Source organism: Protopterus annectens, chromosome 1.part0 (genome assembly GCF_019279795.1).
Source record: "Protopterus annectens isolate FY-2018-M chromosome 1.part0, PAN1.0, whole genome shotgun sequence".
In the NCBI taxonomy this organism is placed as follows: Eukaryota; Metazoa; Chordata; order Ceratodontiformes; family Protopteridae; genus Protopterus; species Protopterus annectens.
In genome coordinates, this window is record NC_056725.1 from 1,719,788,822 (window position 1) to 1,719,808,809 (window position 19,988).

The 19,988-nt window shown below is 38.0% G+C and overlaps 1 protein-coding gene across 1 annotated transcript in view; it reads right to left on the reverse strand.

Annotated features, from left to right (window-relative positions):
* Positions 1 to 19,988, reverse strand: part of ADGB (androglobin) — a 4,124,629-nt gene that overhangs the window by 3,939,710 nt on the left and 164,931 nt on the right. Inside the window, exon 3 of the mRNA XM_044074542.1 lies at positions 9,198 to 9,290. Within this exon, the coding sequence (XP_043930477.1) occupies positions 9,198 to 9,290 (93 nt within the window). The remainder of the gene's footprint in view (positions 1 to 9,197; positions 9,291 to 19,988) is intronic.

Consider the following 19,988-nt stretch of genomic DNA (forward strand, 5'->3'; position numbering starts at 1 on the left):
TCTAAGGAAGGATATTTCTGAGTATGGTTGACCCAAAGGCTTCTCTTCCTCATGAGACTAGATCCAATTTGTAAGGAATAATAAAAGTATGAGGATTATCCCAAGTAACAGCTGCACATGCCATCCACAGAACGGCTGGATAAAAATACTGACAAGATTGCCATAGATCTAGCAGAGTGGGCTCTTATCTTTTGATAACGGAATGCCAAATTTATGACAGACAAAGGATATGCCGTCAATAATTAATCGTGCCTTTGTAACAGATTTGCCTAGTTTGTTGTCTGCAAATGATATAAATAACTGATCAAACTTTCTAATCTCTTTTGCTCTGTGTAAGTAGAACTGCAATTGTCTATGAACATCCAGCAAGTGTAACATATATTCACCTTTGTTTTCAAATTTTGGAAAGAAAATTGGCAAGTTAATAGACTGATACTGAATTCTGACACCGCCTTAGGAAGGTAGGAAGGGTTGGTCTTTAGTATCACCCTATCCTTATGGAAAATCAAGTAAGGATGTTTAGAGGATAATGCTTGAAGTTCTGAAATTCTTCTGGCAGAGGTAATAGCCACCAGAAATATCATTTCCCAAGTCAAAATTTAATTTAAAAAATTTCTGCTGGTTCAAAAGGGGAATGGATTAATGCCTGCAGTAGAAGATTCAAATCACATGGAGGAGTAGGCTCTTTATAATGTGGTCTAAGTAAAACAGTACCTCTTAGGAAGGCTTTGCATATCTTAGCAGAGGCTAGGGAAGAATTGTCATCTCCTATATGAAAGTTAAAGATTGCTGCCCATTGAACTTTAATGGTAGAGGAGCTAGCTCCTTCATTGAAAATTTCGGCCAAAATCTCTAGAACACTTTGTGTAGGGGCTGAAATAGGATATGTTTTTGATGCGCCCAACAAACAAATCTCTTCCATTTACTTTTGTAAATTTTTCTAGTAGAAGTTTTCCAGGAAGACAAAAGTATAGGACGTACAGAAGACAAGAGAATATGTTGTCTGGCTATTAATGGAAGTGGAAAAAACATGCTGTTAGCCTGAGGTTTGAGATATTCAGATGAATCATGCCTGTTGGGTGAGACAGCAGGTCTGGAATTGGATCCAGAATTCAAGGTGGGTAAAGAAGATGAGGCCAAAGGAAGGGAACCAAACCTGTTGAGGCCAGTAAGGTGCGATCAGGATGACTTTACTCTTCAAACTTGCCACTTTCTGTAGAAACTTGGGAATCAAGGGAGTTGGTGGATAGCATAGAGAAGACCAGAGGGACGATCGTGGAGCACAGCATCCCTCGGTGATTCAACTGGTGGGGGGATTAGGGGAAAAAAAGCTGTTGCACTTGTTGTTTAGGGGAGGCACAAAACGATCACAGCAAAGCTGGCCCCACCGATGGAAAATTGCTTCCATCACTTTCTTGTTGGCAGACCACTCATGAGGTAGTAGAATGGACCTGCTCAATTTGTCTGCTATCACTTTGGACTCCCCCAGAATGTATGCCGCTATCAGAAAGTGGTTGGATGAGCACTGCCACATTCTGAGCTCTTCTCAACACAAGGGGTAAGAGCTGGTTCCTCCTTGTTTGTTGATGTATCAGAATACTGACATACTTTCTGTCTGAATCGCAATTGTCCCCAGAAACAGAGCATCCTGAAAAGCTTACAACGTTAAAAGCATTGCTTTCATCTCCAGGACATTTATATGCAAATTGGCCTTTTTGGAGGACCAAGTGCCTTGGACTGTTTTCCCCAGGAAGTGCCACACCCACAACCAATATGGGATGCGTCCATGGTCGCTGAGGCCTTGGGTTGAGGGAGAATGAATGGCTGGTTTGTTGAACCTGATTTGATCTTATTCACCACCAAAGGTATTTTTTGCATGCTTGTGTGATCCTTATTTGAACTGAAATTCGTTGATAAAGAATTGACCGTTGAGATGTTAGCATCCACTGAAGAATTCTCATATGAAATCTAGCCAGAGGGGCTATGATTAAGGCTGCTGACATTGCCCCCAAGGCTTGAAGAATCAATCAGGCTGAAATTTTTGTGCTGTGAACAGTTTTCGTGACTTGGAGTCTCAATGTCTCTACTCTGGCTATGGGAATTGAAGCTGCTGCAGATACTGTACTTAAAACAGTCCCTATGAACTCCTGTGTTTGAAATGTCTGCAACTGAGATTTTTTGTAATTTGTTGCAATTCCTAGAAGAGAGCAAGTTTGGAGTACCTGGTCTCTTGCTATTATGAGTAGATGCCTGGTTGGGGTAGTGATGAGCCAATCATCTAAATACAGAAACACCTGGAATCCCTGGAATCTCAAGTGAGCTGCCATCACTGTTATGCATTTGGTGAACATCCTGGGGGGCTGTGGTGAGACCAAAGAGCAGGGCTCTGAACTGGTAACGACAGACTCCCAGCCAGAAGCACAAGAATCTTTTGGACCACCTGTTCATTTTTATGTGATAGTATGTATCTTGAAGGTCTATCACGCACATCCAATCATCCTTGCCTAGAAACAGTGGGATGGACTGAACTGTAACCATCTGAAACTTTGAGTTTTTAACTGACTTGTTCAATTTGCTGTGATCCAGAATTGGTTTCCAGTCTCCGGTTTTCTTCGGCACTAAAAAGAATCTTGAGTAAGTTCTGGATTCTCTATGGTCTGGTGGGACCTCTTGGATGTCTTTTTTCTAGCAGCTTTAGTGTTTATAGTGCTGCTGCTTTCTTATAATTGTGTGGAACATGGGAAACCTTTGTGAGGATGGGGGTGGAAGGGAAAAGAAAATTACATAAAGTGTGCAAATAATCCTCTGCACCCATGTATCTTCTCTGATATCTAGCCAGGCACTCTGGTGGAGGGATAAATGACCCTCAATTGCCTCCAAAGGGAGACAACTGGGCCTCCTTTCAGGAGTGCTGGTAGGGCCTGTCAGAGAACGTGTCTCTAGACCATTGGTTTTGTGTGCCACCTCTGTTGCATGGGCAGTGTCTTCTATTAGCGTTTCCCCCTCTGCCTCTGATAGAATTATCTCCATGTGGATCTTGGAAAGGACACTGAGATTTTTGAACCACATTTTCTATCCCTCTCATTGGTTCCTAGAGAAGGTCCTTTGAGAGGTCAAAAATGTACTCCTACAGCAGAGAGAATCTTTCCAAATTCTTCACATCTGGAGAGTGTGTCCTTTACTTTGGAGCCAACTAAGGAAGGTCTGTCAAAGAAGCATTAATGAAAGAAGAGTTGAAGGGCTCAGTAAAATCATACAAGGGCATCCAGACATGCCTCCTTACTGAGATGCCTGAATCTGCTGCTCTTGAGGTACCCTCAGCTGTATGAAAGATAAGCTTCAAGGATGAACTTGAAATGGACTGAAGGGTTGCCAACTGTGAGGCCACTGAAGCTTGAGACTTGGCAGTTGTGATCCCTAAAAGAATATTTGCCAGTTATTTTATCAAATCTCTTTGCAACCTAGTGAAATATGCCCAATAGTTCAGCGACCTAAGAGCAAAAGTCGCTGAAGAGTAGACATACTTCCCAAATCTGTACAAAGCTCTAGACTCTCTGTTAGGGGGATAGACAGTGGAATTTTGTTCTGCAAGCTCATTCTTTGTGGCTGCAGCTATGACCATGGCATCTATGGGTACTCCCTTACTCCAGAATTCCTTTCCTGTCAGTGGTGCCAGAATTTGGTTTGGTCTCTTGGGGATGGGTTCAACTACATCAGGATCCTTACATGCCTGCTTAATGATCAAATCAATGAGCTCATCAGTGGGTGGAATTACCCAGGAGGAAGATGGGCCAGATTCAAACGCCTCCATGAACACCAATTCCTCTGGAGAATGATTCTGGGAGGACTAACCACCCCATTGTTTGAGGATCTCTAGAAAGTCTCCAAATGAGACGTCTTCAGGTGGTGATCTAGGGTTTCTAGGGATCCTTCTCCTTTGTTGAAATTGGTGTCTTCTGTTGTAGATTCCTGTGGGAATTCTAAGTGCCTCTTTTTGTGTTGGAAGAAATGGTGATACCCTGCTTGGTACCCTGGAGAGGTTAGACTGGTTGTCTCTGTGGAGTCGAGAGACACATGAGATGTTGAAGAAAGATCCAAGGGGTGAAAGACTGTCCCTCCTGCCAAAGCAGAGAACACTCTCTCCACTACCTCAAAGGCAGACCTTCTCAGGGAGAAGGAAGCCGATGGAGCTGAGAAGTCATGTTTCTGCTCCATCAGTTCCATCTGCCCTGAAGGCAATCCTTCAAAGGCAGAGGTCAGAGCCAAGCTGTCCAAATATGAGGCTCCAAGGGGCAGAGATGGCTCAAAAAACTTTGGAGTTGACTCCAACACCTCAGATCTGACTGAAGAGTGACAGCTCTGAAAGCCACTTGGCTCTGAACTCATCGGAGCCAGGGCGCTCAGAGAAACCCTCAGATCTGAGGACATAACTCTCCTCAGATCCAATCCAGACCATTTCAGCAAACTCAGATACAAGGACTCTGAAATGAAGAGTCAAATTGGAGAAGGAGCTGATACTGGAGGGTTAGAGCTGGACGAGTCTATCCATGTCTGCTTTGGTGACAATCCTGGAAGAACAAGATGAAGAAATTGACAATGATTTGGAACACCATCTCTCTAAGAAGGGAGATGGGACCCTAGACAGTACTGGATCTACGGAGGGAGAGTATCGGGTCTGAGGTAGTGATTTAGGATCCAACATACTTGGATCCAAGGACATTTTAAGGGCTCCTGTCAAAGTCTTTGAGCCGGAAGGCTTTGGATCCAACCTGAATTTCTTTTGTGATGGCTCTGTTGTGGATGGAGTCAAAGATCCTGACTTCTTTGGAACTTTATTGTAGCCTCCCTGGAAGTGATCTTACGGGGTTGAACCCCAGAAATGGTTTCCAAAAAAGAAACAGGATGACATCTCTTGAGAATCAGCTTATTTTTACAGTCCACTATTGCTAGTGGATTAAAGCTTTTGCAAGTACTGCATTCAACATTAAGATGCTCTGGGCCTAAACAATAGATGCAAAGATCATGAGCAGCCGAACAAGGTAGCTTATGGCCATGTAACTAAAAAATATCCAACAGCCACAGGACCCGGAGCCAACTACAATCACCAACGAACTTTAATATTCTTTAAAAAAACAACTCCAACCAAGCGCTTTCATCTAGCTTCTGCTAGGCTTTCTCAAGGACTGAGTACAAATACATTCATTCATTCATCATTTAAATACATTGTTTTAACGTCAGCTGGTCAACAATTAATCAATTACATAATTATTCTCAAACAATTTAACAATTAATTAAAAAACTACTAAATCCCAAACATTAAAATTACATTCTATCATATAAAAACTTTTTGTTCCCATGTTCAACCCCATTTGAATACTTTAAAGCCTAGCTTTCCTTAGTTTTAAAACTGGTGCAATATTAATGTTTTCATTTAGTCCTGGGAACCTTGTAGCATCTAATTTAAGCTGCCAATACAATTCACGGTATTCCAACCATGTCTCCCAGCTCCCTCCTCTCACTTCTGGGGTGATCTGTTCCAGTACCATAAATTTCAATTTCATCTCCCTACATTTTTGCGAATGCTTAAAGAAAGCATTCATTTCTTTACCACTGGCGATGTCATAAAAATGCTCATACACCCTTATTCTTAGGGGTCTTTCTGTTTTGCCAATACAAAAACCTAAGCAAAGGGTACAGACCCCTAAATACACCACCCCCTTTGATGCACAGTTGTAATAATTGTGCGATCTAACCAAGAATTTCCTCTGGGGTACGTATAATGTACCTTGGTTTAACATGGCAGAACATTGATTGCAGTGATTGCACTTAAATGTCCCCATTTTATTCTTGTTCGTTTTAACATTTTCCTTCTTTTCAAACCATTCCTTTAAATTATGTCCTCTCTTTCTTATAAAATGAGGGGTTCCCAAAAATAATTCCTTCCAATCCTCATTCATCCCCAAAATCGGCCAATATTTTAAAATAATTGCTTCTATTTCTTGTGTCTTATTGGAAAAAGTAAGCACAAAATTATTTCTATTTTCAACATCAAACTTCTTTTCTTGTTGTCCTTTCTGTGATGCTGTGTTACCTAATCCTAATAAAGGTGGATATTTTGCTTCCCTGTTGTTCCTGACTTCTTGAATCATACTGTCTATTAAGTCTTCTGGGTATCCTTTCTCCAAAAATAATCCTTTGAGGATATCACTCTCCATATTAAAACTTTCCGTTAGACTAGACATTCTTGAGGCCCTAATTAACTGTCCTTTGATAATGCCCTTTTTTTGATAAAAAGGGTGTCCACTGTTAAAATATAAAAAAGCATTAGAAAAAGTCGGTTTCCTAAATATTTGAGACTGAAATTTCGAATTAGCATAATCCTTCATTAATCTGATGTCTAAATAATATAATTCATTTAAATCAATTTCATAAGTGAATCTCAAAAAATTCGTGCTGGAATTGATGAACTGTATAAACATTTCTAGTTCATCATGTGTCCCAGCCCACAGTAAACTGTACTCAGTCCTTGAGAAAGCCTAGCAGAAGCTAGGTGAAAGCGCTTGGTTGGAGTTGTTTTTTTAAAGAATATTAAAGTTCGTTGGTGATTGTAGTTGGCTCCGGGTCCTGTGGCTGTTGGATATTTTTTAGTTACTATGTCTGTACAGTGGTTTGGTTCGTGATCGGTAGCTTATGGCCATATTTCTACACTTTTTAAAGCCTTTTGCTGACATTTTGAAAAAACAGAAATAGCAAGATTTTTTTTTATATAGAATGGGTAAGGAGGACATGAGAAAACATACCAGCAATGGTAGAATACACCAACGGTATAGCAGGAAAAAGTTACAGAAAAAGAGAAGTGTTAAATTTTAATAAATGGAGATATTAAAAGGAAAAATACCAGCAATGGTAATCAAAAAATATACTAAGTGGACAAAGGGAGAAACAGGACCAAAGAAAAAAATGTTCAAATAAAACATCTTTAAATTCACTAGACAGCAATGCGGACCACATCTATTCACAAAAAGCAGCATCCGAGATCTGAGGTATGTTAGGAGTTGGTGCATTAAGGGTAGGGAGGAGCTCAGGAGTTTCAGTTGGCCACGAGCTTCAGTAATGTCCGAGTCAGATCTGAGGTTCGGATCCGAACCCAATGGTTGAGGAATGAATGAAAATTGACATCAGATACATAATTTCGCCACAGAAAAAATAAACAGCTTGTGAGCTCTGAGAAAAAAAGGAGCGCTCCCATTCAAAAGAGGAGTACAGTCATGTGGACAGTCCATTAAAATACAAACTCCTACCTTTAAAATAACTACCTACAGGGGGAAGTATCAATAATAAACAGAATTATTAAATGGAAGTTTTTCTCCCCAAAGGGAACCTATCTGCCTAGCAAAGGCAACAGCACAAGCCAACCATCGAAGCTCAAAATCCTCAGAGAACTGTACTCTTTGGTGGCAGTAAAGCTTTGAAGAGCTTGGTGCCCAAACTTGTCTTTTAGTCAGCTCCAGCTGCCTCAAAGTTTGAGAGACTGAAAGGTGCCCTAAAGCTATGTAAGCTGGCTTGCTGTTTTATCCTATCATATAGCTAAGGCTACTGCAGCAGTGATCAATATGATGAAGATATGCAGTTCTACCAGGCACCATCTCTCCCATTTTGACCATCGGCACTGGAGGAGTTGAATCTAAAACTACTGAGGCTGAGGAATATGCTAACATAGATGTTGACATATTCACCTCGTCCCTGACAACTTTCAGCACATATCTGAGGGCTGGTGCTAATGAGAAGGTCATTGGCATTGATGTTGACACTGAGAATGACCCTGAGAGGGACATGATTAACCTCAGTGCAGAAGAAAACTTATCATACCAACAACAGGCTTGAAGAAGAGGAAGTTAGAGGCACCAAACTTGAGAAGGCCTCAGCTTAACAGGATGAATAGCCTCCAATATGGAGACTTTAGCTGGGAAAGGGGTGACTGGAATTTTCTTTCTTACCTTCTGATGCCCAAACTTCTCTTTTTTCTTCTAAGGACAGATGTCATCTTTGGGGGGATCCTTTTTTGGAACCTCTTTGAAAATAAACATTCATTCTGTTAAGCAAGGTTCACAGACTAAAGGTTTTACACATATCACATTTTGCACCTAACCATTTTGGCTCCAGGTAGATGACACATAGATGGCATGAATCCTGGGAGGGAATCATATGGCCACATTTTTGTTGACATTTAGTGAAGCTATAGACTCAATCCTTACCCATTTTACTGCCAGTACCACAGGCAATTCCAACCAACAAATGCAGTAATCGCATAGCATAAACAAAAAATGGGGAAAAAGACCTAGTACCACTACTCTAGTCAGTAATATTAAAGTTGAATCACACTGACACAAATTTGCCAAAAGAAAACAGCTGAATGGTAACACTAAAATAAAGGTTGCAGTTATGGTCTACTAGCTACTGAAGGAACACCTCAACTAACCAACAACAGTTCATAAGATTCTTAGGAAAAAAACTTTCTAGAATTTATATGAAAGAATTCATGAACTACTGACTAGGTGAAAACAGCAATGCTGTTAAAGTGGAGAAAGAAGAGAGTGCAATTACCAGGTCAGGCAGGGAAAGAGAGGAGAAGAGAAAGAAGAAAAATGATAGCTTGATTTATTATAACAAAAAAGTTACAAATGTGATACAACATGAAGAAAATTAATAATTTATCTGTCACAAAATTGATTTTTGAAAGGATTTTCTCATTCAGTCACTCAGTCTGCAAAAACCTCATAATTGCTGCTTGAAAATACAGCATGAAGATTTAAGTGGGAAGCAGTGAATCATGGGGGTGAGGGAAGGACCCTGAAGTTGCAACAGACTGAAAAGTTGCTGAGAGAAAGGTGCCTGCAATGACCAGTCCACACAATACAGTATATGAACTGGATCGTCTTCGATTCTGCAAATATAAAACTAGTATCTCTTCTATTTTCTTGTTTGCCATACAATATAATCCATGAACTGCTTAAAACTGAAGTGAACAAATTCACTGTTACCATATATATGTAAATTCAGTAATATTTTAAAACTCAATATACACATTTGTCTCCAGCTAGGATACTAAACACAAAATTAGAGTCATTAGAAAATAAAAGTGTCTTAGCTGTATGTGAAACATAATACATACTTCAATTTAATCATGTGATTCTTACCTTTCTTGTGATAAATTCAAGTGGACGCTTCCATGTGTGGACTTTTAGGGATGGTGGCAGTTCTATCTTCCCTTCAGGGTCATCAAAAAAGTGCTGAATGACATTTTACAAAATATCATGTTATATTAATCTGTATCAGATTCTGTATTTTCCAATATCATTTACAACAAATAATGTTTAATACCACCAGCATGTTGCTTCCTTACTCCACACAAAGTGCTTACAATAACAGCAATAAAACAGAAAATTTGCCTGAAGATTTATTTATTTATTTGACATTTGTTTACCGGTACAGTCCAACTGGACAGAAGTCCATTTTCAATGGAGGCCCGGGGAGAAAAAGGTCCATAGATACAAAAAAAAAATTACAAAAATATAACATTACATATTTCGTACAGAATAAAATAGTCAAAAGTACAAATTACTTTATCTTACACCTAAAAAATAGTCAAAGATGACATAATAATATAAAACCACTTACACACACAGAGTAAAACAGGATAAGATTGAAAAGTTATGAAATAGATAAAAGTACATAGCAAAATTTAGTAAAATAAATAGCGAGTAAGGTATTGTAGTAATAACAGTTGTGGTTTTACATATACCATGACATAAGATAACAGATATAATATTTCTTTATGTCAATAAGATAACAGATAAGTGTTACATATAATGAATATCAGGATGCACCAAGCAGTTCAACTGCAGCAATGTAAGACCCACAAATCAAAAATGGAGTCCAGATATAATGCAATTGAAACAAAATCAGTAATGTGCCCATTAACAGAAGAAACTTTCAAAAGGAAAAGGACATAAAAGTAAATTAATTATCTTGTGCCTACTATACCCTAAACAAAATAAATCATCTTTAAAGAATGAATTAAAGTATACATATACTTTCTAAGCACTGTTCAGTAGAAGCACATTTTATATGAATGCAATACTTAAAAAAAAACATTTTTACACAGCCAAGTCTAAGCTATTTAAATCAAAACCTGTGGTGAGAAAGAAAGAATGTGACCTACTGGGAAAGTACTAGTTAGAGTATGATTTATTTATTAGCAGCCACACTGCTCATTGTGCATTGCTATTTCTAAATCACATTTCCTTCCCCTTTCAGTATTGCAGAGTGAAAATTTTCTTTGTTCCGCATGGGTTTTATTAAACCATGCTTAAAACTTAGTCTACAGTACTGCAAGTTTGCATTTATTCTGTTAAAAAATACAGTTTTGTATATTAGATAGGCAACTGCACTCGTATGTTAGTCCAGATATGTTATTTAATGTTAAGTCCAAAGTCCAATGTGACCTCTACATCTTAAGAATGACAGCACAGACATTTGCCACTTGTCACGTACTGGTATGCTTCACAATATTATTGTATATAATTTTAGCAAGTAAAGAAGGCAAGTTTTTTCATCCCAGGAGTATGAAGACAGAAGCTGTTAACAATTTACAGTCCTGGCCTTGCATTAAACATTTTTCTGTCACCTTAAAAACATAATGTTCTCACAATGAACAGAGTGGCATTTCCCATGCAAAGGGTTAAAGCTAATGTCTCCAAACTATCGGTTTGAAGTTTTCCTTCTTTTATAAAAACTTAAAAAGACACAAAACTGGAAAAAGTGCTTGCTCACTGAAAGTAAGAATATTTCTGTCAGCTCCAAGTGTGGCTTAATTCAGCAGAAGTCTGAGCTCACCAGATTCTTGTAGTCCAAAGGACCGAGCACTCTAGAGTACTAACAGACCTTTGAAACTACCAAGACTATGCACAAAGCAGAACTATTCTGTACTCTCTTAACTATGGTGAGTAGGCATTTACAGACACTACCAAGAAGAGTCTGGTTTAATGCAGTTCTTATCTTTAAAAGACTACAGAGGATAGATCAGTCACTATATCACTTCTCCAGAATCTTGAACTGTAATAATCTGAGGTACACAGCTATATCAGATAAAAATATAGAACCAATCTGACTCTGCCGAGAGTGCAGAATAATTCAAAAACTTAGTTGTGAGCTCACATTTTTGTACACTTAGGGGAATTTTTTTCTAGGAAGGAAGGAAGAACTATATCCAGAATCACTGTTACAAAAATGCAAACATACATTTTTGCTTGCTTTTTCTACATTTCTGAAGTAAATACAGTGCAAACTTGAGTACAATGTGAGAAATGGAGGATTTAATAATCTTAGATGCTGTCAAGTTACTCACTTGCCCTGTTGCTCAAGGTGCATAGCCTATGTTGTTCCACAGTCTGCTGCTATGCATTACTGCAAAAACATATATTGTCAAGAGACACCCTATAGGCTACTCATGCAGTCCAAAAATAAAAAATGAGCACTTCAAATTTTGAAATCCATCTCTCTCAGAGACAAAACAGACACTGTGTAAATCCATTTTGTTTTACAGTATTAAAAGTGGAACAGCAAGGCCAGGCTATGTAGAGTATGTATTATACCCCTTAAGTCGGTTCATATAATTAACAGGAAAAGTTAGTGCACTATCCCATGGTATAAGCTACTTTTTATTCCCTTATTAACTGCCACCACTCATTTCTCAAATGCTACATCACATTTTTTAGCATTACAGTAAGATTAGGACAGATATTGTGCTTCATTACTAATGAGTCAAAACACATGTAGCAAGAGCCAAATCAAAACTGTTTGGGAACGAGGTAGCATGTGGTTCACTCTCTAAATATCCATCCTGACGTGCATCAATGTAAACCAGTCTAAAAGAATTTAAGAAATTTCCAAGTACAGTATATATATATATATATATATATATATATATATATATATATATAGGCCTGTTGATAATGCAGGCATCTAAGATGGCATCTGTACACTCATTACATGTTATGTTATTCATGGAAATCACTTTTCATACATTCTTCAGGTTGAAAAGTTTATTTCCAATGTAGTCGTCTTAGCCCTTAGCCAGAGACAGGCTTCTGCAGTGTGTGTGTGCACTGTTATTTTAGAAAGCCCTCATGGATTCCACCCATGCCGCAAACTCTCAAGAACATTTATTAATTTATTAAATTTTGTTAGCCAGGTAGGTGGACTGGTCCAGGGATACATTTTAGACACAACCCAACATATTTTGAAAGAAAAGTAGTACAGATTACTGACACTTAAACAATAAGAACAGAAAACATATATTAGATCCAGGTTTGGGTACATACATACAAACATTTACTGGTTTGTTTGTTTCTTTATTTACTTGTTTATTTATTGATTGATTGTCTGTTAACCAGCTGAATGGTCCAATACTTGGCCCTTTTCAGACACTATCCAAGCCACAAAACAGACACAACAATAATACATACAATAAGTATCATGATCAGAAAATATTCTCCTTATTACAAAAAAATGACATGTAACTACAAAGTTCTTGCTACAGCAATATGATGAAGAAACATTCCTGAGGATTCAAAAATGCCATGCCTCAATTGTAGCCAAGCTAGCACTATTTACATTGCATAAATCATGAGCCACAATGCTCACTGCATATACATGTGGCCAGGTCACTGTAGGCAATAAACAGATTTTTGTCACAGATATAGTACAGAAACATGGCTGGATCATTTTAGTCTACTTTATGGCCAGATTAAAGTATGACTAGCTGAGGTAAACAATGAATGTGCATGAGCACCTCTGGTAGTTGTTGTGTGAGCACATGCTCAGACAGGAAAACTGCATTAACAATTGCACTGATGTAAGTTACAGCAATATATATGCACAGAATGTTATATGAATGGGAATATGTAGTGATGGCCAAGGGTGGATACAGAGGGTTTACTACAGCAACAGAAATCGAGGAGATGGACAGAAGAGTACAAAGGGAGCTGCCATCAAAGCAGGGCTATAAAATACAAAGAAGAATGTGTACGACAATATTTGAATGTAGATTTATGTGAAACTTAGACAGGAGAAGTAGGATACAATAAAATAACATGAAGTACCTGACAAAATCAGCTTTTGATCAGTGCACATGTTCTATAATGTGAATGTCATTGTAAAGGGAAAGTATGAGAACTCGGTCCACTTGCATTATATCCTCAGTTCCTTAACAAGGTGAGCCACATAATCACTCATACCAAAGGTGACATAAAACACACAGTTCAGAGGATTACTGAAGGTATCATAAAACACATATTTCAGAGGAATGTAACACATTTGCAAACTGACAGCAAGAAACGAAAGACAGGACTCAGGGATTTGAACCCATGCCATTTAGTGATATTTTCTATACCAATGCATTAGTAAGAGGAACCACAGAAACACTCATACTTAACATGTCATAAAACTCACATCTGCAGACTGCAAACCTAACGTTGTAAAAAATACAGCCTTTAGGGGATTAGAATCTTACACCCAGTGCATTGACACTAAGCAAATCATTTCACAAACAGACTAAACCATGGAAGCAGTTAGACTAATGGCATTAGCTTTACCTTATTTTATTATGGTGAACATTGGCACTCAGTTCATTTGCATGACCACTGGCAATATGCACAGCACAGGACTTTGTTTCTACCACAGGACAAGAAGTGACATTTCTTATTGGTTATATAGGGCATAAACATTGCTCTCTGTGACCTGTCATGCAACATATAAGCACAAAAAGCTGATTTTGTTTTATAAGCTCATTTTGGGTAAATGTGTGTTATGCTTATCTATTTTTTGATCAGATTAAAGGTTAAAAATTGAAGTATAGGACAGAGATGAAACGTAGAACCAAAAAGTGGGTAGAACAGAAAGTAAGCAAATAAGCAAGGATGGGATAGGATAGGAACCTACTTCACAACTTATTAGCTTAATAATAATGGATGAATCAAACACTAGTTGTATTTATATAATGACTTCAGTTTTGAATGATTTGTCAGACAATTACACATTTTATGATGAACACATTAAAAATAGGAACAAATCATGTATACATTATTCAAACATCTGGAAAGTTGAGAAGTATGGGTGAGAGGTTTTTTTCTGTGGGACAAGTACCCTTTTATTTTTATTTATTTATTATTTTAGACAAGGGAAAAGTTAGAGAAAAAGTAAGAGGTGGGTAAGAGGAGGAGGTTAGGTAGCAGAAAAAGACAGACATGACTGACAGAGTGTGTGGCAATAAAATAAGAAACAGGGGAGACAACTGTGAAGAAAACCACAGATAAACAGAGGGAAGACAATGGTGAAGGGACAACTGTACAACATACAGGCATAGGCATGGACACAAAAGGGCGATAACACCAGGTTGGGGATAGGATGGTGTGCTCACAGATACAGTCTCTGCAAGTTTAGACCCAGGGGGAGATTACTCATCACCACTGTGTCCTGCCTCAGAATGTGTAGTCTGGGCTGGGCAGCGATGAGATTCAATGAGTCACTCGGGCATCTTCTCCATTAAGCTGAGGCATCCAACTCCTTTCTATTATCTCCCCCACAACTCTGTCAGTTTCTAACTGGTAACAAAGATGTCACATCTAACTGCATTGCTACTGGCAGTTACCACTGCACCACCCTCTGGTGCAGGGCTACCTGATGCAGGTGCTACACATAGTGCAGGAGGTGTGGAGACAAATGTGGCAGACTGAGACCCAGATGTGCTTTATGCCTCCTGTTGTAATGGTGGTGGTAGTGGTGATGTTTCCACTACCACATGTGGGGGGAGTGGTACGCCTTGCCTGTGGGATAGGAGCAGACTGCTGTGCTACTGTATATATATATATATATGTGTATATATATATATGTGTATATATATATATATATATATATATATATATATATATATATAGTCAAAAAATGGAAAGAAACAAAAAGATAAAACAAATACATCTATGTAAGAAAATGGACAGCGACAAAGGGTATGAGGGAAAAGAAATACAAGCATAGTAAAAACTGCATTCTTAAATCTGTTGATGCTCATACATATAAGCATAATAAACGTTTAATAGCAGTACTTAAAAAGGAATGCCATCTTTTTTCTGTGAATACAGCAGATGGGGGTGGAGGCAAGCCAAATGTCATCCTCACATGTCTTCTAATATAAAATAAATTATGGCAGGAGCTATTTAGCAAGACACCACAGTTGTGCTTGCGGTCATTGATGCAATTTGAATTTTGACAATAATAAAATGCTAGTTGACTTCCAAGATGGCTGTATACTAATCAGCAGCTTAAGTTCAGCTCTCCAAGTTTGAAAAAAGAAACTGAGAGAATAAGGGCCAGTAACACTGTCAGTTTTACTAAATTCAGTTATTGGCTAGTAACTATTCTGCCCAGATTCAACAAAGAAAAAACTTAAGACAGCCCGAAAGGAAATCAACTAGAAAAGAGGAAGAGAAAACACTGACTGGGACGAATCCTGCAGCTATTCAGCAAAAAGTAGTTCAAGTTCTAGCTTTGGTGCAAGACATGGCTTCCAGTAATCTAAAGGAAATTTAAAACAAATGTGTTCAGAGTTGATTAAAATGAAGTAAACATTGGAGTATATCAACTCAAATAACAAAAGGCTGGAAAACAAGGAAGAAGCCTTAAACAGCTATTCAGATGAACTGACAAAACTGTAACATCAGAGGTCAAAATGAAGAAAAGGCTGTCCAAGTATGAGATTACTTAAGAACGGATGTTTCAAAAAAATGGTAGAGTTAGAGGACAGGGCACACAGAGAAAACCTAAGATTTTCTGTTGTACCAGAGAAACTGGAAGGAACAGACTATTCATTTCATGAAAGCACAAATAAGCAACTGGGCTGATAATCCACAGCAGGATTTGTAAATTGAAAAAGCACATCATGTGCAAGCTCCAAACTTGGCCATGAGAAAGCAGCCAAGACCTCTATTAGTACAGGTACAATCATACCAGCATAAATAGTTGCTCCTGACAAAACTGTTGCAGAAGTGCAAAGTATTAAAAACTGCAGACAGCAGACAGTTCATGGAAAATCATTATTCACTATTCACCAGGCAGAACAGAAATGAATTTATCCCAGAAATCAGGAAATTTCAAGATCCTGGTGTAAGATTCAAGCCGTTGTATCCAGCTGTCTTCAGAATATTTTCCTGGAGGATCAAAGTCATTTTTGATGCAGAACAGGCTAAGGATGAAATACAAATGTTTGTCCAATAAAAAGTGTGTCAACAAACTGAGGGGAACTCTGCTTTTCATTTTTCTGATAATAAAGCTCATGAAGAGACTTTGCCAGTGAAACCCTTTCCAATGTTCCAAAGGAAAATGCTTGATAAACAAAACAATGCACAGAAATTGACTAGAAGAAGCAGGAACCTTGGACTTGAACAAGAGTCTGGGGTTGAGAGATGGAGATGAACAGGAAGAAGACCAGCAACACTGAAATTAGTGAATTAATGTTAGCTTGTTATAATGTATCAGTCATATTCGCAAAATATGGCTTTACAAAAAAAAATGGAAAGAATGGACTTTTGTTGATTTTATTAAACTTGTGGGGGACTGAAAAGCATATATGCACTTCATGTCATTAATGTTTGGAAGGACAGTAGAATAAGGGGAAAAATAACTGTAAGTACACAATTTTTGTTCTTAACAGTATTTGTATAAAACATTTCATGATATAAATTGCATGTTATATAGTAAACTTTTTCAGTTATTGATGTATGTGATACAGATACTAAAGTGAACAAGTAACTTTTTTCTTCTTTTTTAGTTTTAGGAAATGTAGGCATTACAATGTAAAAAGTTAAGAAAAACTGGGCAAAAGCATGTTTAGGTTAATATGCTGTAATCTTGGGTTGTTGAAGTGAGGGTGGGGTGTAAAACTGCACATATTTTAATATATGTAGAGTTGATATGTTTCTCTTGCTTTTGCATAGGTGAATGTCTGGATTAAGGCCCTTAGTTTAATTTAATATGTTTTCATGTAAGCAAGTAAATAACAGAACACTGAATGTAATGAAAAGTTTTCCTTTAGCAAATAAATGTTCAGTGTGAGTTGAGAAGTCTGCAGTGGAGGGCAGCTGTACATTTTGTTCCTATATTTCCATGGAGACAAGATGACTGCATGGCTAGGCAATACAAGCCACAACACTTTTTAAGGCTAAATGTTAATATGTTCTAAAAGCATATACGCTTTTTTTTTACATCTGGGAAGGGAATAAAGATAAGACAAGAAAGACAGCAATTATTAGGAGGAATAATGATAATAGGAATACGTAGGAAAACAGTGACTGACAGATTGTTCCGTGTTCAAGCTGAAAATGTTGCCTTTTCCCTAGCTAATCAGCAAATGCCAGTAAAAATGTCTTTGAAAGTCACTTTTTTTAAAAACAGAGTAAAAAGCACTTTAAAACACTTTGCCAGCTCCATAAAGTAAAATAAATGCAATCTCTCTACAGAAAAAGTGGTTTATACATACTATAAACAACTTTTAAACAGACAGGAAAAAAGTACTCCAATTTAGCAGTAGAGTACAGTCTCATGGCATTCTATTAAAACACAAACTCCTAGCTTTAAAAATAACTTTTCAGAAAAGGAAAATATTAATAATAAACAAAAAATAAATAATGGAAGTTTTTTTTTTTCACAAAGGGAATTTATCCACCCAGCAAAGGAACAGCATAAGAGGACAGCTGATTCTCAAAAGCATCATAGGAGTATACTCTTTGGTGTCAGAAAAGCTCTGAAGGGCTTGGCACCCAAACTTGTTATTCAGTTAGGTAAGCTCAAGCTACCAGACAGTCTGGCCATGTGGAAGGTACCCTGAAGCTTTGGAAGCTGACCAGCTGTTATATCCTTGGCAGGGTACAACCCATATAGCTTAGGCTAGTGTAGCAGTGATCAGGATGATGATCATCCTCTGCTGAACAGGTCAGAAGGAAGTCACCACAATGATCTTGGTAGATTCTTTCTCAATATTTAGAAGTACCTTGGATATCAGTTGAAAGGAGGGAAATGCATACAGCACCATTCCTATCCAGGAAAAGGAAAGGCATCTGTCTTCCAGACCTTATTGCATGGAGCCTTAGAACAGAATTTTGCCAGCTGATTGTTTAGAGAGGAAGCAAACAAGTCTACTTGAGGAACACCCCACAGATGGATAAAATCTTGGAAGACCCTCAATCTGGTTTTCATCTGAGAGGGTCTGCCTTATTTCTATTCAGCTTGTCTGCAACACAATTTTGCACTGATGGATGCCTGCAGAAGTGAGATCATGCAGTAAAACTATATCCCATGCTAACATGGGTAGTCTGCATAGGGGGTCTGGTTTGCCCTTGCTTGTTTATGTACCACATTACTGTGGTATTGTCTATAACCATCTGAAGAGGTCTTATGGATCACAGGTGATTCAGTGAGTTGAGTGCCTTGATAAGGGCAAGATTTTTATTTTATGTTTATGTGCTCCTCAGGTAATTTCTAAAATGTCTGTGCTGACTTACTGCTTTGAAGCAGCAAAGGAAAAGGAAAAACTTGGGTTGAGGGATATTTGCAGTCTCCACCAAGTGATTTCTCTTCTCACAAATCTCAGGACCGGGATCTGAAGAGATAATGAGTATAGGTACTGGGACCAAACAGACTTCAGATACTATTGTATCTTTCTCATGTGGAGTCTTGCAAGAGATATCATCAGAATCATAAATACCATGAGACCCAGAATGCTAAGGGATTCCCTGGCAGTGACTGAAGTCTGAGTGAAAAACCACACTGGAATAGATTTAAATATATAAATACTTTTTTCCTGTGGAAGAAAAGTTCTTTGCACTAAGGTATCTAAGACTCCACAGGAATACAATCCTGTGTGAACGAGTCAAAAATGACTTCCAAATGTTCTCTTAGAATTTCTTCTCGTATAAGAAATATCTCACCCAGATTCTCAACACTTTGGAAAAGACTTTACAAAGATAAGCAAGTCATCTAAATATGGAAAGATGTGGATGCCTTGTAGCATGCAAGGAGCTAAAAATGAAGCTAGACACTTTGTGAACACTCTTGGAGCAGTGGATAGCCCAAAGGTTAAGCCAGAGAACTGAAATGTGATTCAGAAATGCAAAACCTTTAGAACTACTGAAGTATGTGTAGATCAATATGTGTGTATGTACCTTTAAGAAGCTATCAAAGGGCTTGCACAAGTGTATAAATACAGAGCACGTGCACGTTTAACTGCCATTTTGTGGTTAGCTGTTGAGCTGTAAGCATGTATGTATGTAAGGTCTGACTGTTAACCAGTTTGTTTATATTTTATGATGCTGCTGTTCATCCTGATGTGTTTCTATGTATTAAAGCATGTAAACGAAATACCCATCTGCTTGTCATCTATGTTAGAGAGGGATGAGCGACAGCATACCTCTCAACCTGGAAACATCAAAACTCTGGACAAGGGCTATGAAAAATAGGTACAAATCTGTACGCTGATCAACATAAAATTTGCATACATAATTAAGTAACCCCGCCTGCTCCAATGGAATTGTGGGATACCAACTTTCAAATGGAAACTGAAGAACAGACAACCAAAATATGGCACCAGAATCCCCCTGCAGCCATTCCAATGTCCCACTACCTGGCTATTTCGCCCCATTTACCATAAACACTAATGTGTGCATACTGCTTTACTTCTACAATTATTTCAATTTTATTTTTACATTTTATAGCATAATGCACAAAAACACTAATAGTTATTTACTAAACAAAGCAACACTGTCTTACAATAAAAATAGACTTGGCATTAAAACTTCTCTGCCCTTGAAACTTACATTCATTGAAACAGCATTGAAACCCACACCACATCCAAAGAAAATACATCTGGCCAGTGGTGGATA